This window comes from Fundulus heteroclitus, chromosome 17 (genome assembly GCF_011125445.2).
Source record: "Fundulus heteroclitus isolate FHET01 chromosome 17, MU-UCD_Fhet_4.1, whole genome shotgun sequence".
Lineage (NCBI taxonomy): Eukaryota > Metazoa > Chordata > Actinopteri > Cyprinodontiformes > Fundulidae > Fundulus > Fundulus heteroclitus.
Genome location: NC_046377.1, coordinates 4,872,400 through 4,889,576, shown reverse-complemented (window position 1 = coordinate 4,889,576; position 17,177 = coordinate 4,872,400). Strand labels below are relative to the sequence as shown.

Here is a 17,177-nt window from a genome sequence, read left to right as displayed (position 1 = left end):
CTCTTAACACACCACACACGGCAGCAATATCTCATAAGATTATCTTAAGGATCCCCGATTATCGGGATGGCTCTTAAGATTGTCGGAAAGAGAAAATCGGGGCAAAATCTAGTAAATTATCTTGCTGTGAAAAGCTGACATTATTTGAAAAAGCCGACAATCTGATTTTACTTTGTACTGATAGGAGGTGGGTGTACTATTTAGATACTGTCAGATTGTAGCTATTTTCTTGGCTTTATGCCTTGTGGTACCTCTTATTTGCTAAACAGTTATTCCTCATATTATTCCACTTTATTACTCATAATTTATTCACAAGTTTTCTATAATTACCTTGTTTGTGTGGATAACTTTGGCTGTTGTGGATATATGATGCAAATTTGATGTCAATAGGCAAGGCAAATGTATTTGTATAGCACATTTCAGTACGGAGACAATGCAAAGTGCTTTACATGATTAAAATACAGGGGGGGGGAACAGAATAAAAGCCAGTAGGAATAAAATGTAGAAACAAAATGGATCATGGAAAAATAGAAACTAAAAGCCAACGTTAAAAACAGTTGGACTACAAAGCGAAAATTGTTTCAGTAAACCAGCTTAACTAGAGCAGTCGAAGGCAATCCTAAACAAATGTGTTTTTAATCTTGATTTAGAGGAACTCAATAGCCCCTCTCAATCCCTGGCCAGGAATACATTTACTGAGGAAAATGTTGACGTGTTAAATTCTTAATGTTCATGCTGTTTAATTGTTTTTGTTTTTTCAGTGATTGTCAAGAATTTATCCCCGTCTTATTCTTCTCTTCAGAGTCGTTAAATTAGGGTCCATTCTTGAAGAGACCAGCTCGGGTTGTTTCTGCCCCCCAGGACTTGTCAGAGCAGGAAGCCACTCAGAAATATGTGTGAAACAATGCATTTGTGAGTACCATGGTCTAGAATGGTGATAACTTCTAAAAGATTTTACTTAAAGTTTTGTACCTGGACTCACTACCTTCCTTCTTCTTTGAACAGATTGCAAAGGACCACTTGGAGAGCCTAAATTTGTAAGTGTTTTTCTTTAGTGATCATAAAAGTTGCCTGGTCACAGCCAACTACTTGGTTTATTTCTAGCGAAAGGGTTTTTTGGTTTTTTTTAATAAAACATCTAATTATCTGAAACTAACTTCTAAGTTAAAAACATATTTCTCTGCTTTCCAGCCTGGAGAGGTGTGGGAGTCTGGTTGCCACCTGTGTACATGTAACAGTCAGACTTTAACTGAGGAGTGTTCTCCAAAACCCGTCTTACCAACGCCTGTCTGTTCCGCAAATGCCACCTTGGTAAACACCACTTGTTGTGGTGATCCGATTTGTGGTAAGAGCTGAAAATTAACTGAATTCTAAACTATGTATTGATTTATTTAATATTATTGATCCCTAGTTTTACTGGGAATTTGGTACTTTCCATTTTTACAGCTCATGCCAGATGTTTCGTTAATGCTATAAGTTAGCAAACTCCTTTATTTTTCTAATATTTTAATTCACAAAATTAAATCAGACCTCTCTTGCATTATGGCCACAGTATTTTTTTAATCTTTTATTTTTTGATTGAAAGGTGTTGTTCCTGCACAGCATTGTTAGAATAACTTTAAAGACCAAGCCCTGAGGTGAAGCAAATATTTCTATTTGTAGAATCTGGCACTTCCCCAGGATCTCCCAGTTATTAAAAATCCTAAATTAAAAGTAATGTGTTTAACAGTGGCCTTAAAACGTGAGCAAAGAAACCAGTGTGTCATAATCCAATATACATTTTTTACAATCCTATTTCTTTGGAGCTTTATCTAAATGTTCTCACTTTGAACTCAACATGTCCTTGGTCATGACAAGATTATTGTCATTTTTCCCAGTTAAGCCCTAATACGCCCACATTCCAGCCAATCAGGGATGTGGCATAACATATTTTTTCTGTTTAGATGCATTTTAGATGTGTTTAGAGAAGTAGAATTATATCACACCCAAGTTAAAAGCACTTTGGTTGCAAGTCGCCATCTAGGGGGCGTTATTGGGTTTCGGTGTTAACGAATATTCCCTATCAAAGCCAGTCACAATGTATCGCTCACTAATTTATGCATTCAAACAAAAACCTAACCTGTTCACTGGTAGCCGGTTTGCAGCACTGTGTCTCTCTGGTTTAAAAGTATGGTAATGTTTCAGAAGGGCTTATTACAGTTTATATGAGCACAGCCACATTTGACACTGAACCTGGAGTTGCTCAGCGAGCGCTGACTGAAGGGGGCGAGCTTGTGTTTTTTTTTTTTTGTTTTTTTTTTTTGTCTTTTCTCTCTCCAGAAATCTATTGGAAGCAAACCTCTATGCCAAAATTGTTATCACATTGTAAACATGGATTAAAATGTTGAATTAAACTGCCTTGTTTTTGAGGAAATGACTCATGGAACATTCAAACTTGTACTTTTCTAAGTTTCTGTAGAGGCAAGCTGTCCTGCAGTGCTTGTGCTAGCTTGTGTGTCGACATCAAGTTTAGAAAACTGTTTTGTTCCTGTATTTATTTATAATACAGCAAATTGCAAAATTATCCTGCTGCTTTCATAACACTGTAGCTGTTTTAAAGTATTTGATAGGCCTGCATTCCCGTCTTGTAGTGGCTCAGGAATATAGTCTCCTACCTCACACAGTAAAGGGTATTTAGCAGTGACGTGTTTGCCTTGACAGTAAAACTGATAATAAAAAAAATGTTGTAATCTTGTAGTGGCATTGAAAACTTCTATGGTTCATTGCTTTTTTTACATGTTTTAATGCTGCCTTGCTTTTATCAAAACCCTCTTGCTTTATTTTACAGTTGAGAAGACCTGCAGCTACAATGGAACCACATACAGTGTATGTAGTTTTACATCATAAGATCACCCCAATTGTTTATGTTGTCTAGTTTGTCATTTGTATCTCTGCTGTTGGATGTAGTTGGGAGACAGATGGAACGACACGACTGACCCCTGCTTGTCCTTCACCTGCACTGCGGACGGCATTCAGAGTGAATCAAGAGACTGTCCCTTCCAAAACTTGTCCAGAGGTACCACAACTTAGTCTTGTCTAAATAAAATCTACTTAATTTACCATAATTATTTCTTCCTATTTCAGATCACAGTTGAGTGAAAGTGTGTAAAAGTCTCTGCAGTAGTTGGCAGAAGTCCTCACATCCCTTAAAGTTTGTCACATTTTGTCCGATACAACCACAATCGTGAAAGCCTTTTGTTTGGCATCATTGTGACAGTTCAGAGCAACGTGGCGCATAGTGTGCACTTCTCTTTACGCATACAAATCAGAACAGTGTCCCAAACGTTTATATGCAGACCTCCTGAGTCAGTAACCTCTCAAATGACTGTTACAGCTGCAGGTTTCTATTTGAACTTTCTTATCTTTTACCCTGTAAATTTTGCCACTCATTCCCAGCTTAAATTAGTCTTAGACTTTGACTGAGCCATTTTAACACACAAAATATGCACTGGCCTAAAGCGTCCCATCCCCTCTAGCTTTATGTTGTCCTGCTGTAATTAATTAATGCTCCCCCCCCCCCCCCGCCCAGCTCTCTGCAGCTGGGTGGTTTAGGTGTAAGGCATCATCATGGTAGATTTGCAGTTGTGCCATTCTCACCCAGTTTTCACACGGTAATCTGAACAGCGCTCCATGAGAATTTCAGTGCGTTAAGAAGGGCTAAGAAAAAGGTTGTGGAGAGGTTTAAAGCATTTTTGTCAGTTCCATTGTGGCCTTTACAGATCATTTTGATTTAATATTAAATTGTAACCAGATGGATTGCATTTACTTCTGATGCCAATTTGGTGCGATGGATGTTGATTAGTGGCATCAGAGTAAAGGAGACTGGATACAAATCCGAGCCACATAACATAGATGTTTTTAACTTGGCAAAAAGTGGAATAGTAAAAGAATGATCAATGTGTGCTTCTGTGCTTTTTGTCTGTCTTGTTGTGTCTCTGCTCTGTCTTCTGTAACCTCCAGTCGGTCGAGGCAGATGACCGTTCATATTGAGCCTGGTTCTGCTAGAGGTTTTTCCTTCCCGCTAATGGGTGTTTTTTCTTTCCACTGTCGCTTCATGCTTGCTCAGTATGAGGGATTGCAGCAAAGCCATGTACAATGCAGACGACTCTCCCTGTGGCTCTACGCTTCTCCAGGAGTGAATGCTGCTTGTCCAGACTTTGATGCAATCAACTGGTTTTCTTATATAGGAACATTTTTGACCAATCTATATAATCTGACCCAATCTGTATATTATGATTGAACTTAACTTTGTAAAGTGCCTTGAGATGACATGTTTCATGAATTGGCGCTATATAAATAAAATTAAATTGAATGACTTTTAAAGCTATTGTGAAGGATGACTTTCCAAATGATAAACATAGCTATATGTCTAAAGAACAGGGTAATCTAGACGACTAATTAACTGTTGTGAAATCGCTCTCCAGGGCAACAGGACTGTGAACAACCAGAGCTGCTGCTTGACCTGTAAGTCAAGCAACAATACAAACTCTACATTTTACCCATTAGATGATCACCTTTGCTGCCCTTTTTGAACTTAACTTCTTGGTGAACTCAGGTCTTTGTCTGTCTTTTCCAACTCCAGGCAACCAGACTTGTGCACCCAAGCTGAACAAAATAAACGTCACCGTCGACAACTGCTCCACCGTCATCGAAGTACCTGTGTGTGATGGCTACTGTCAGTCCAAACCCTGGTGAGTAGAAGCCAAGCTTCAACCGCTCAAAAGCAAACATTTGCCTCCATTTGGTGTGTCTCTCTTACTATCCCCCATCCCCCTCTCTGCAACAGGGTACTGGCGCATGATTTCCTGGATGTCCAGCAGGAGTACAGATGCTGCCAAGAGCAGGGGTCAGAGTACAGACTCCTGGATGTAGAGTGTTCTGACCTCACGATCAGAAGATACAATTACACGCATGTGACCAGCTGTGAGTGCAAAGCCTGTGGGATGTCCTGAGCAGCAACCACAACCAGCGTCTTTACTCGTTAAAATTTGATCCTATTGCGCTCAAATTGAACTGATGATTGGGGGAAATGGTTCCCCTTTGTTTTGCTGAAAATAATCTATCCACTATCAAAATGTCTTAAAATAATCTATCACCAAAATGTGTAAAAATCCCTAAACGGGGTTTCGCAAATCCCTTTTTCAGTTCTGTGCTTGTTCCAAACATTTAGAGGCCTTTTCCCCAATTTATTCTTGAGGACGTAATTATCATGTTGTGTTCAGGCGCATTTCCATGTTACATTCAACAACACAAAGTGCTGTTTTTGTTGTCTTTTTAAACCAAAGCAGTTACCCAAATCTATACTGTGAATGTGAACTAGAGACAAGTTGTCTCCTCTGTTTAACATAACAATAAAGGCAATAACTGTGTGTGATCATCTTTTTTTCTTCTTTGTCAAAACAAAAGGTTTTCTACAGCTTGTTTCTAGTGCTGGTTCAAAGGGAAGCAGGATATGTTTAGTAGTAATATGTTGCATGAGTTATGAATGTGAGTACACCAGAAGAGATTTTGGTAAATACAAGGTCGTAACTTGAATGTGCGGCTCAATTAACTGCCCTAAACACAATCATTATTTTTTTGTGAGCAAGAGATAAAAGATATTAGCCTTGCCGCTCCAGAGGCTTTGTATAAGTGACTCAGTCAGCAAAAAAGGCAAGTAATAATATTGCAGCTGCAGCGTGGGGTTTGCTCGGTTGCCTAGCAGCAATTACAGCGTCCTCCACGCCTATTGACGTCCAAAGAGAAAGCTGAATAAGTTGTCTTGGAGGGACACAGCGGCCACTTTCTTGAACCCATTTTTTTTTTTAAAACTGGGAAAAGACGATGGAGGTTAGAAAACTGTAAAAACATAAACTTTCATATCAGAAAAAATATACCTGGGGGAGGGAAAATACTTAATCCTTTAATGATGGTTCCGCTTCAGCAGCCGTACCTGAATACTGCCTGATCTGTAGACTCAGAAAATCACTTTACTAAAACCTGACAACATAAAGTAGGCCACAATATGTCACATGAGATGAGAAAGGAAAAAGTCACTGGCAGATATGGGATGCAAAGTCATTTTCCACGAATCTGGAACAGTGAAGAACCTTCCTAGGGATGTCCAGCCTGTCAAAATTACTCTGAGAAAGGAACTGTGCCCTGTCACAAGTGGGGAAAAACAATACAACGAAAACAAGAATTTAGAAAAATGACATGATGGCAGTAGTCAAGCATTGTGGTGGTCTCCTTCAGGACCTGGAGCACTTGCTGTAACTGACGGAACCATCGATTCTGCATCCTATAGCCGAAAAGCCCAAATAAAATTGCTCAGTCATTAGTCCTTAACCTTGTAGGTTATGCAGATTTGCAGTTTAAAGATTTGAAATGATTAAGTGTGACCAAAAGCAAACGCCAAAAATAAATCTGTAAGGGCAAAAACGCTTTTTAATAGCACTGTATAGCAGGTTTTTTTCCATCATTAGTTTTGGCCGTCTAAACTGGCTAACAGTAACGTCAAAGAATGTTGTAAACAACATCCTATTCCCGGACGAGCTGTGGCATTTAGGAAGTCCTTACCTTAAAATCTGCTCAACAAACTGACACGCAATTTATTGTGAGCGGTAGCTGAATGAGCCTCCAGTGAATACCTACTGTGAGACAAAAGTGATAAGGTGATGGGATGTACCGGGGCCTTATTGTTCAGGGCAATCAATGGTACAGGAAGACTTTGATCAGGCCCTGGATGGAAACACCCGGCTTTGCGAGTGCTCCGCTTGATTTATGCATGTAAATAGTTTTATTGTGATTTCTGTGGGGAGAATTTCAAATGATGTGGACACTACAGTGGGAAAGTAGAGTAAAGGAAGAACAAGAAGAGAAAAAAAAGTAGAGGTGAAAGAAAGAAGAGATAAAAGGGAAAGAATGATAAAACGTCTTCCGTCTGCTTCATCACCTGGAAAGAGAGATGTAAAAAGAACACAACCAACAGGCATAGTTAACAGATACAATAGAGTAACACCTTGATACTATTGCTAAATCATATGTATTATTATTTAAGCTGACATGAGTAAAGTGATACCTGAGAAAAGAAAGTGAAAAATAAATAAATTACGGGCTTTCTGTATATAAGTGAACACTTACAACCTGGAACCTAGCACCTGTGGGTGTTTGTGAGAGTGCACATTTCCATGCCATGTGAAATTTATCCAAAAGGATATTGCTCAATAGTGGTTATGAAGAACCAAAGGCCCGCCTTCCCCGAGCACCGAGGCAGGCGCCAGGGGACCCATAACCCCGAACTCCCAAAGGGGCGCCCAAGAGGGGCCAACACAGGAAATCTGCAACCCCCCCAAGGAAAAAGGAGAGACGACCCCAAGGAAATCCCTCAGTCACCACAATGCCGAAGCCCCCAGGAGCCGCGGGGGCGAGCCTGTGGGCTCCGCCGGCAGCCAGCTATGCTGAAGTGGTCCCGGCCATGGGCCCAGAGGCCCAAAGGCCCCAGGGGTGCCCCGTCACCGCGGCGGGGGCCCCTGCCGAGCCCCGGGGGGCCAGGCCCCGCGAAGCAGCCACCGGGAATGGGCTGTCACCCACCCGGGAACCCGCCCCAAGCCCGAGGGCCACCAATGCGCCAGCAGGCCAAGGCGCCAGCCTGTGGAGGGGGGCAGGACGTGGGGGGATGGGCTCCGCACCTAGTGGAGACTTGAAATGTTCTTAGGAGAGGGAGTGGACCGGATCCGAACCTGGCAAAAAAAAGACTCATTCATACCATCCCACCCTAGTGCCCCACTCACCACACACATACTTTTACAAAAAAAAAAAAACGACGCTGTACACACATTCGCTGGTGAATATTCTCAGTCATCCAGGTCATGGTCATTCCAAAAAAGGTAAAAAACAAAGCAACTGGACTTGTTTTCCGTAGTTGAAGACGTTTTGCTTCCTCACCATGAAGCTTTCCCAATGGCGTACCGCGAGCGTGCTATTTTTAGAAACGTAGGGTCACGATGACGTCACATCACGTGGTACGCAGTAGGGCAAGCTTGCATAGTCCGTCGCTGTAAAAGAGACGTGCGTTACCCTTGGTTTTACTCTGTAAACGACTGCTTTTTCCAAATCTAAAACCATGTTTTTTTTAACATTGTTGCTATGGAACGTGCAACAGCGACTCAAGGTACGCTGATCGGCCACATATGAAGGATGTTTTCTTCAAGACTGCCAAGGAGAAATGTGTACGCTGGGTACACCGGTGCGGTCGGCCTACACAACAGTTCAACCCAGAAAAAGTTACCAAATTCACCTACATATGTAGCAAGCATTTTGTTGAAGGAAAGGGCCCAACCGAAGAACATCTTGACCCAATTCCAGCGACCTCAAGTAGTGAACAGGTAAGAGTATTTTGGTGGCCGAAATGTTAATATTGAAGCGCCTGCTACCATGATAGCATATAGGCTATCATGGTAGCAGGCGCTAACTTGATACCCTGCTACCAGGATAGCTTACTCAAAAACATTTCAAATAAGACAAACATTAAACATATACCGATCCCTGGACGGTGATTACAAACAAAAAAACGGCCGACAACGCCATGACCGCCGCGCAGAAAAAAAACAAACAAAGCTTACCGTTCGATCAACTCGGCCCGTTTTCCGTTTTTTTTTAAGCCCTCGACACTCAAGCCATCGTTTGAGCTGAAGGTTGGTGTGTTCTTCGACAGTGCGACCAGTAATCCGTGCGCCTGGGACATCGTCTTGGGAAAGTTTAACGGCTGCAAAGTCGGTCATATCGCTGGTTCTGTTGTGCGTGTAATAGCTGGCTGCTACGGGCGTTCTCTACCTGTATGCCTTACCTAAGCGGCAAAAGGGGCGTTGCTCTTGAGTCGGTGACGTCACGTGCGCGGTACGCCATTCAAAAAGTCTCGAGTAATGTGGAGTAACAAGCTTTATACAATTGGCAAACAAAGGCATTGTAATGGCTTAGATAACATGCAAATTAAACAGAACCACCCCTTAGTAATGGGCGGTCGTTAAAGCCATTACGCCAGCAGATTGGACCGAAACTGGTCCACTCCTCTGTAACGAGGAGTCATCAGGGTCGTTATTGGCTTGGCTTAAAGGAGCAATGTTTTGATCACCCGAATGAGGGAGAGAGTTAAGGTGATGGTTGGCCGGAATTAATCCTATAGCTGTGTTGTAAGTTTTTGAGAGTTGAAACCTAAGGCCTCCTCCTCTGTTCAAAGTTGTTTTTTCTCTAATCTACGTGGCCCCTTATGGGCCACCCAACCAGAGCCCCCATCACCCCCTAGAGGCGTCAGCCCCAGTCCCGGCAAGCCGCTTGGCTTAAGAGGGGGGACACCATGCCATATTGCATATTTAGTTTGGCAAAAGTGATAAACTCGGTTCTGTCAAGTAAATGTTCCAGATACTCAATACATTTTTTCTTCCAGTATGTAAAGTTTATCATATTATTATTTTGCATGCGACTGCATGGGATAAGTGATGACTTTGTCATTTTAAGAAACTCCCACCATGCTGTCAGAGTGAAGCTGATGTTAATATTTTTAAAGCATGTATGCCGTTTTATATTTGAGATAATAAATGGCAAATCTAAAATTGTGATATCATTGCCTATTTTCTGTTCTATGTCTATCCAGGGCTCGTCTAAAGGATTATGTTTTATCCATTTAGCGATGTATTGTAGTCTATTTGCTAAGTAGTAATTGTGGAAGTTAGGCAGATTTAGTCCCCCTCTGTCTTTAGTTTTCTGTAGTGTATTTAAGCTGATACGGGGTGGTTTACCTTTCCAAAGAAATTTAGAGATAGAAGAGTCTAGAGATTTAAACCAGTCAGATTATGGTTTATTGGGGATAATTGAAAATAAGTAATTAATTCTAGGTAAGACCATCATTTTAATTGAAGCTACCCTACCCATAAGTGAAATTGGAAGCGATTTCCATCTTTCAAGGTCCTCCTCTATATTTTTTAAAAGGGGGATGTGGTTAAATTTTACTAAATCCACTAGTTTAGATGACACAGTAATACCCAAATATTTAATATTTCCTGATTGCAAATGTATCTAGAGGGTTCTGAAAAGAGCAATTAATTGGCAGTACCGTAGATTTAGACCAGTTTATAGAGTAATCTGAAACCTTTATATCTGATTTAGATCATATACCAGAACTTTTTTGTTTAGTTGACACAAATTGTGCCTTTCTGAGTTGTGCACTTCCTCTTGAGGCGAGGAAAGGATGCAGCTTTAAAGTCACCCTGTGTTGAGAAAAAGTTCCCTGCCAAAGTAGCTACTAACATGTCTCTGAAATGCAACTTTGATATTCTTTGACACAAAGTTTAGCACCATTTATTCTGATTTGGCACTTTTGGATTTGAACTTTAATCAAATCAAACTTTATTTCTACAGTGCTTTACATGCCAAAGTGATCAAAGTGCTGTACAGCTTTATAAAACAAAGAAATAAGAACATAAAACAACAAAAAAAATACAACTTCTACTGTAAAAACATTATCTGCATAACTATAAAAAGGTAAATCATACTTTCCAAAAATAGACCACAGAGGAAGCAGATACAGAGAGAACAGAAGGGATCCCAAGATGGAGCTTTGAGGAACACCACACCATAATATATTCCCCTACCTCTGAGATCTTTGACATGATGTTAAGGAAGATCTTCGGATCAAATTGACAAGTCTAGAGAAGCCAAGCCGATTAATATTTTGGGTGTGTTTTTGCATTTGTTCCTGTTCTCCCTGGCGTTTATGTATTTTTCCAAAGCTTTTGGTGGATGAAGAGCTCCATCACTCATGATTTATATGAACCCGAACACAACCACACACAAGCAGAGCTTAGTTTAAAGAGTTTATTGAAGGTTGTGGATAGTGGAGGATAGATAAACCAACAGTCTGTACCGGGCTGGAGGATGGCGATGGCAGGAACTGGCAGTTCGGCAGGTGAATACTTGCAGTACCGAGCAACAGCAGAACGTCAGGGTGAATACTTGAAGGACCGGAGTAACAGCAGAACATCAGAGCGAATACTTGCAGGACTGGATAAACAGCAGAACATCAAAGTGAATACTTGCAGGGACCGGAGACGAAGGAAATTCAGGCTGGCAAGGAAAAGGTAGGTGAGCAGTCATGAGCAGATGTAAACAGTAACCAACAGAACGAACCGACAGGGGAGGACTGAAAGCAGGGAGCTTAAATAGGGAGGCTGACAGGTGTGCTGAGTGCTGGCTGATTAGTGGCTGACAGGTGTAGGTGATTAGTGGAGCATGGGATCTGGAGCTGTATGGGAGGCTGAGAGTGCCCTGAAATGTCCATGGTGCAGCAGGCAAGGCTGCACCATGACAATCACCCAGATTGAGAGACGCTTCGACATTCCCAGCTCTCTGATTGGGGTCATCAGTGGCAGTTTTGAAATGGGTTTGTGAAGTAGAAATGTTCTATTCTTAAAATAGTAGCTAAATACTGGAACTACCTCAATAATTGTTACCATTTTTCCTTCACAGGGAACTTGTTGGTAATCGCCTTTGTGAGCTACTTTGGTGCAAAGCTCCATCGGCCCAGGCTGATTGGTATCGGCTGTTTGATCATGGCCACCGGGTCCTTTATCATTGCGCTGCCGCACTTCTTACAGGGTCCGTAAATATACAACCTATTTACTCTAACAACTTCTTTTTTAAATATTGGCTGGTGAAGGAACTGTTCTGTATAAATGAAAGCAAAAAGCACTTATAGAGCTAGAAACTTCACCGAAAAAAAATGTATATACATACAGGTAACAGTATAAACTGTATTTCTGTTCTATTTTTAAATCTCCTTTTAAGTTTGCTTACTTATATTTAATATCTGTATGCTGTGAGCAAGTCCAACTGAATTCAGATTCCTGGTTTAGGTTGCAGAGTTTCTGACATTGTTCTTAACTTTCTCTATGAGACCAGTATGTCCCACAACACTCAAGTCAACAGCACTGAAAACATCCTGCCCTGCTTGTCCAATCACAGCCTGACCGAGAAGGATGATGACATCCCTGATGTAGCAGCCGTGAAAGGTAGCTGGTATTTGGTTTGGACATTCACCTCCTTCCACTTTAGGCCTGAGCTTGAACCTGTCATGATTTTGTCTTGAATGAACCCAGACACAGCACACACACACACAGAGTAGGTTTTAAGAAAGTTTATTGCAGGTAGTGGATGGTGATGACATGGAGAACCAGAGTTTGTTACCAGGCGGAGGTGAAGGATGCAGGAACTGACTGGCAGGTGAGAGAGTACACAGCTTTTCATAGACGGGTAGCAGAGCCCACAGCTTCTCAGAGATGACTAGTAGAGTCCACAGCTTTTCAGAAACGAGTAGCAGAGTACACAGCTTCACAGAGACGGGTAGCAGAGTACACAGCTTCACAGAGACGGGTAGCAGAGTACACAGCTTCACAGAGATGACCAGCAGAGTCCACAGCTTCACAGAGATGACCAGCAGAGTCCACAGATTCTCAGAGATGACTAGTAGAGTTAACAGATTCCCAGAGATGGCTAGCAGAGTTCACAGCTTCTCAGAGACGGCTAGCAGAGTTACATCATGCCAGAAGCTGTTTGAATATGCTTATTATTATTATTATTATTAATTATAATTTGGTATTATAATTAAAATAATAAGTAATTCAACTCAAAATTTAGCTATAACAAAACATAGTTCAATTGGTGGTAATGCCAAAGCTGGAAACTTGTAATGATTTGTACTACTAATGCAGTTATTAATTAGCTGTTATGAACTCAGGTGTGCTGGAACAAATGATCTCATTGGATTTTAACTGAAGAGGTTTATCCGGCAGACTATGAGAACCCCAATATAACTGCAATTAGAGTTTAAATTCTTATTTGTTATCACCAATCCAATGATAATGTCTCTGTGTTAATATCAGATGTTAACTCCGAGAGGAGGTTAGATCTGAATTCTGAATAACCATGCAACTCTGAATTGAAATGAACACAAACAATTACTATTCCACAGTTGTTGTTTATTAAGCCAAAAGCAATTCCCCATTACAGTAATTCTCTGATTCAACAACCTTGGAAATCTAACTCACTACTAAACTAAACATGCAAAATATATGTGGAAATAAAAGAAAAAAAACAATGGATTAAAATGAGAGGTAGCAAATCTTAGTAGCTGAGCTAACCACAGTTCAGTTACTCGACACCCTCCCAAGATGGCGACTATGATGACATATGCTCTGCACCCTTGCGTGATGCGTGAGGGGAGGTCCTAATGATGTAACCACGCTTACGCTGATGGGGCTGATACCTCGCTTCGAGAGGGCGCGGCTAACTGGTGAGTTTAAAGAAAGACCGCAAACTAAGTTTCACACAAAGCGATCGAATCCACTGATAAGAAGAGAGAAGAGAGAGGGGAAAAGATGGAAGAAGATGGAAAGAGAGTTGAAGAAGGACCCGCGGCGGGGTCCTTACAAACCACAAATCAAACACGACAAAAATCACTTGTAAAAAGGCATGCACACACATAGAAAGATATTCAACGGTTAAAAACACTCCGCCTTGAAGTAAAAAGCATTTAACTAAGTACCTAACACCTGCCCAGGCACTTTTAAACCACCCCTGTGGGTGAAAATAAAATAAATAAAAGGGGAAAAAAAAACGTTTGCTTGACTTTGTCCCGGCTCGGTCCGTGAGCGCTCCGAGTAACGCGGCGTCCTGAAGGCGTCTCGACGACGCAGGTATCCGCGGGCGGCAGCGGGGACCAGGAGGGGAAATTCCTTCCCCTCTCTCCCTCTCCGGGCTTCCAGTCCCTTTGTTCGGCCAAACAAAAGCGGGGTTCTCTTCCGATCACTGGGAGATAAGGCGGCTCTCAGTCTCTGATCAGAGGGAATTTAAAAAGCACTTCTTTTTAAGTCGACCTCCTGTTCTGTATCAGCAGAGCAGGGAATGGAGTTTGTGTCGGTAATCTTCGGTCCAGCAAAGAGTTATCGAGCACGTGGCATGGGGGGGTTTATCCACAGAGTAGTAGATGCGTGCCTTCCCTGACTGGCAGAAAGCCAAGAAGAAGGAAGATTGCGGTCTTTGGCCGGGTTTTATAGCCATTACCTTGGCAACCTTATCTTGATCGGTGGCCATTTGGCCGTGTTGCATGATGGGAGTTGGTGGCCATTTTGACCATATTGCATCATGGGAAATGCAGTCTGTCATGTCCCAAACCAAACTAATGCAGTTCTGTCACGTCTGACGGTTACAGTTAACAGCTTCTCAGACGGCTAACTGGGTCCACAGCTTCTCAGAGATTGTTATCAGAGTTAACAGCTTCTTAGAGACAGCTAGCAGGACTAACCTTGAGGAGAAGCAGAGGTGTCAGGGTACCAGTTATGCAGGAGACAAATTCAGACATGCATGGAGTAGGTATTAAACGACAAAAGACCAGCGAAGAAATGAGCACAGAGGGAGGTTTAAATAGGGGAACTAACAGGTGGAAAGAGTCTGACTGATTGATTAGAAAATGGCTAACAGGTGCGACTGACTGCAGAGGGAGTGAAGTGAAGGCAGAGTGAGAAGGGACGATGAAACTGAAAACTAACAATAAATAAAGTCAAAAACAGCAGGTTTTTGACTTTAGGTTAAAAACCTGCACGTTAAAAACCCAAACGAGGAAGAAAAGTGACAACTAATGGAGAACAGAAGCCAAACCAAAACTAAACCATGACAGAACCTGCACAGTCATCGCTACATAAAGTTTAAAGCCGGTCTTCTTCCTCTCAGCTTGTGAAAAGGCAGCTGGCTCGTCCATGTGGATCTACGGTTTCCTGGGAAACATGCTGTGTGGAATTGGAGACTCCCTCCATGCCGTTGGGAATATCCTATCTGGATGACTTTTCTAGACAGGAGAACACTCCTTTCTATTTGGGTTTGTATGATTTTTGTCATGTGCTGCCCTATCTTGTTATTTTTGAATAATTTGACTTGATGTTTTACCTGACTTTTGTTACATCATCATAGATGTTGCTTTATTATTGCAATGCTTACAAAATGTTTGGGTCTTGTAAGCATTCTGCCACTATTTCTAAGTACACAAAATGCCACTATCCAAAAACTTAAAATTTTGACAAGGGGCTTCTGTAGTACATAAGCTGGTGTTGACAGCCAGTTTGATGTATAGTCTTTACCAGCCAAATCATAGAATAGACCAGTTCACTGCTATTGTTTTCATCCGGGTTTTTCGCGCATGCGCGCCTGACTAGAAGGCAGAAGGCGAACACATAGCGGGCGCACACAGACGTATTTTTCTTCTTTAGATAACGTATCACAAGATCGTTTAAAGAGTAAGTTGATATTGGGACATAGGCACCAGCAACCCCCGCGACCCAATGAGGGATTAAGCGGGTCAGAAAATGGATGGATGAATGGATGTTCACACATGTTTGTGTAACAGCAGAAAGCGGAGTCGGACACAGACCGCGCCTCAGCAGAGAGGAGCACCGGCCCTGTAGGTTAAAAAAAATAGTTCACAAAGGATTATTTTTGGTGTTTTTGTCTTATTAAAATGTACACAGACGTACTAGCGCGCGTGAACATGGGCGTAATGCAGCCGCTGTCTGGTGCAGCAGCAGCGCATCGACTCCGCTTCTCTCGGCCCTGTCTAGCGATCGCCACCTCCCCTCTGCCGAACGTTTACGTATTGACTTAAGTATATATCCTATTTTTTTATTTATATAGTTATTTAAGTAGAACAATGACTAGTGCAAAATTAAGTTGTATTTACCGGAGATAAAGTGTAGACTGCAAATTCCGTCGGGGTATGATGGCTCCCCCGGTCATTGGGATTGTCTGCCTGGGTCCTTCTTCATTGAAAATATCCATTTCTTTTGTCTTTCTTCGGTAAACGAAAGAAACGTACATCCAACTGTAGTGGATTAATATCTCACAATGCATGTATTTTTTGTCACAGTAGTTAAAGGGTGTGCTTACATATCTCACAATGAATGTATTGTTATCACAATGATTAAAAAAGTGTGCTTTAACATGTATCTGGGGGAAATGTGTGTGTGTCAGTCAGAGGTCAAGTTGAGAGTTAGAGAATTGATGCACACAGGCCCGGGCAGGAGGAGAAGTACACGATGCACCACGGAAACATCAGAACCAGAAATCAAATTATACTGTAGTGTAAACAAAATGTGTATGGTAAAGGTCCGGAAAAAGAGATGATGTGCAGCTGTCCAGAATGACCAAATGATGTTAACGTAATGAGGTGTTGTCATCTGGAAGAAGGTAATGATGGGTAGCCATGTTTTGTAAATGATGTTAACATAATGGGGTGGGGCCATCTGGAAGGATGTAACAATGTGTAACCAATGTTTAAAAAAATATGCACCCTCGGGAAGTTTCCACCGATATGTAATAAAATAACAAAGATATCCGTGGAAAAGTAATTGAAAATACGTAATAAATAGGAGGGGCTCGGGGAGGAGCCCCCAAGACCCAGGGAATGTATATAAGCAGACCACTTTCTTTGTTTGTCAGATGTTGTCCGCAGAACATCTCATGTATGGTTGACTTGTATTATTGCAATAAACCATTCTGGATCGATACCCAGCTACTTCTGCTCACTTTTTTGACCACTGTTGGATATTTTTAACTGCCTTACCAAGAACTTAGAATTTTTGAAGGACTTAGCACAAATCATTACGTCGTGTGAAGGACATCCACGACATTTTGGCGAGCCAGCCAGGAGGAAGCGTGATCCCGGACGACTGCTGCCACCGGTTGGAGGCCAGGAACCCCAAGGGCCCACTAATCCACCAATACAGGTGAGATACTAATTTGTTATAATTATCTAAATTTGTGGGGAACCTGCCTCCGGCAGGTGGCTGGTGGACGTCAGGCATCACACAGCTCTCCTAAAAGAACCTAGCATTCTAAATTAAGTAATATATACATAAAATAACATACAAGAAGAGCAGAATAGGCTGGAGAGCGGTCCAAAAGGTATGTGTGTGTGTGAATGTATGGCTATTGTGAATGGCTGCATTTTTGTTTAGTGTGTGTGAATGTATGGCTATTGTAAGTGGCTGCATTTTTGCTTAAAAGGTGATTGTATGGCTATTGTAAGTGGTTGCATGTTTGTTTAAGGTGTTGAATGT

The 17,177-nt window shown here is 41.8% G+C and overlaps 2 protein-coding genes across 2 annotated transcripts in view; both read left to right on the top strand.

The window, feature by feature from the left end:
- The window catches only part of LOC105936306 (mucin-19), a 35,750-nt gene extending 31,024 nt beyond the window's left edge, over positions 1-4,726 (top strand). The window contains exons 38-44 of the mRNA XM_036148849.1: positions 803-912; positions 1,006-1,037; positions 1,192-1,345; positions 2,828-2,865; positions 2,947-3,055; positions 4,464-4,503; positions 4,616-4,726. Of these exons, the coding sequence (XP_036004742.1) occupies positions 803-912; positions 1,006-1,037; positions 1,192-1,345; positions 2,828-2,865; positions 2,947-3,055; positions 4,464-4,503; positions 4,616-4,706 (574 nt within the window). The 3' untranslated portion in view covers positions 4,707-4,726. The remainder of the gene's footprint in view (positions 1-802; positions 913-1,005; positions 1,038-1,191; positions 1,346-2,827; positions 2,866-2,946; positions 3,056-4,463; positions 4,504-4,615) is intronic.
- Positions 4,727-11,335: 6,609 nt separating this feature from the next.
- LOC118566636 (solute carrier organic anion transporter family member 1B3-like) lies at positions 11,336-15,072 on the top strand. Its single transcript, XM_036149376.1, is given in 5 exon segments — positions 11,336-11,455; positions 11,542-11,674; positions 11,974-12,083; positions 14,800-14,869; positions 14,871-15,072. Coding segments are annotated over 5 exon segments (516 nt in total). The 5' UTR covers positions 11,336-11,376; the 3' UTR covers positions 14,995-15,072.
- Positions 15,073-17,177: the final 2,105 nt, after the last annotated feature.